This window comes from Buceros rhinoceros, unplaced genomic scaffold (assembly GCF_000710305.1).
Source record: "Buceros rhinoceros silvestris isolate BGI_N320 unplaced genomic scaffold, ASM71030v1 scaffold17056, whole genome shotgun sequence".
NCBI lineage: Eukaryota > Metazoa > Chordata > Aves > Bucerotiformes > Bucerotidae > Buceros > Buceros rhinoceros.
The window spans coordinates 3650-4930 of record NW_010417078.1 but is presented as its reverse complement, the minus strand read 5'-3'; the positions used below and the strand labels follow the sequence as shown (position 1 = coordinate 4930).

Sequence of the window (1281 nt, the reverse complement as noted above, 5' to 3'; positions counted from 1 at the left end):
CCATGGAAGCCATCAAGAAGAAGATGCAGATGCTGAAACTGGACAAGGAGAACGCCATCGACCGCGCCGAGCAAGCGGAGGCTGACAAGAAGCAGGCAGAGGACCGCTGCAAGCAGGTGGGTGTCCCACAGACTCCCTCGGCACTACCCGGGGACCCCGTCATGATGGGTGGCAGCCTGGGGACCCTCTCCTAGAGATGTCCAACTCCCAGTCTAGGTGTCCAGACTGCGCACCGCTGGCCTAGAGGTGTTCTGCCTTAAGGACCTTGTCCCACTGGGTGTCCAGCTTGCAGATACCAGCTCGAGGGATGCCCAGCCTTTGAGACCTCACACCCTGCTGGGTACCTGTACCCAGGGACCTCTGTGCCCATCCCTGGGGACCTCAGCCCACTTGATGCCTGTGCCTGGGGACAAGCGCTCCAACCTCTTGCCCTGACCACTCGTGCTGGTCCCCCCAAATATGCCTTACCTCAGATGGGGCATCTGGGTGCCCCCCTATCTTTCTGCCAAGGGAGACCCTTGAGGACAGTGTATTCCCATCGCAGCCACACAGAAATGAGGACCTTCTTCATGCCACACACACTCCCACCTCCACCCACCCTCAAGCTGTGTCCCCAAGTCAGGACCTCTCTAGTGCCCTACAAACGGAGAGGACTCACCACCCCCTTACCCCTGCTGGGCTCAGGGCTGCTGGGGGCTGCTGTGGCACTGGGAACCAAGGGCTCCCTGAGGTTGTGTGGACCCAAAGTTGGCAGATGGAACATGTCTGTGTGCTCCTGCGGTGGCCCTGTCTTGGGTGTCCCCAGGAGAAGGATGGCCGTCCATCCCCTCCTCCAGCCTTGCTATACCTCCTGACCACTGCTCTCCATCCCTCTCCCAGCTGGAGGAAGAACAGCAGGGCCTGCAGAAGAAGCTGAAGGGCACAGAAGATGAGGTGGAGAAGTACTCTGAGTCTGTCAAGGAGGCCCAGGAGAAGCTGGAGCAGGCAGAGAAGAAGGCTACAGACGTATGTAGGCGCGCCAACACTCCTCCCCTGCGTGGGCACTGAACCTCGGGGAGGGGGGGGTGAAGGAAGAGGGGGGCCTTATATGGCAAGTGTCCGTGGGGAAGACTGTCAGGATCCCATTCCTGCGATGCTGACACTGAACTGGGCTGAGATGCAGGGCAGGGACTGCACAGATCCTGCTCAGGGTGCTGGGGCCAGTCCAGCTGCAGTGGGTGCTGCTCAGGCAGCCAGTCCTGCCTGGAGCCGCCTGCCTGGCTCCCCCGAGCCAATGGGGAC

General features: G+C 61.0%; 1 protein-coding gene across 1 annotated transcript in view; it reads left to right on the top strand.

The window, feature by feature from the left end:
- Positions 1-2: 2 nt before the first annotated feature.
- Positions 3-1281, top strand: part of LOC104495126 (tropomyosin beta chain-like) — a gene marked incomplete at its 3' end in the record, with an annotated part of 3230 nt that continues 1951 nt past the window's right edge. The window contains exons 1-2 of the mRNA XM_010138056.1: positions 3-116; positions 880-1005. Coding sequence (XP_010136358.1) covers positions 3-116; positions 880-1005 — 240 coding nt within the window. The remainder of the gene's footprint in view (positions 117-879; positions 1006-1281) is intronic.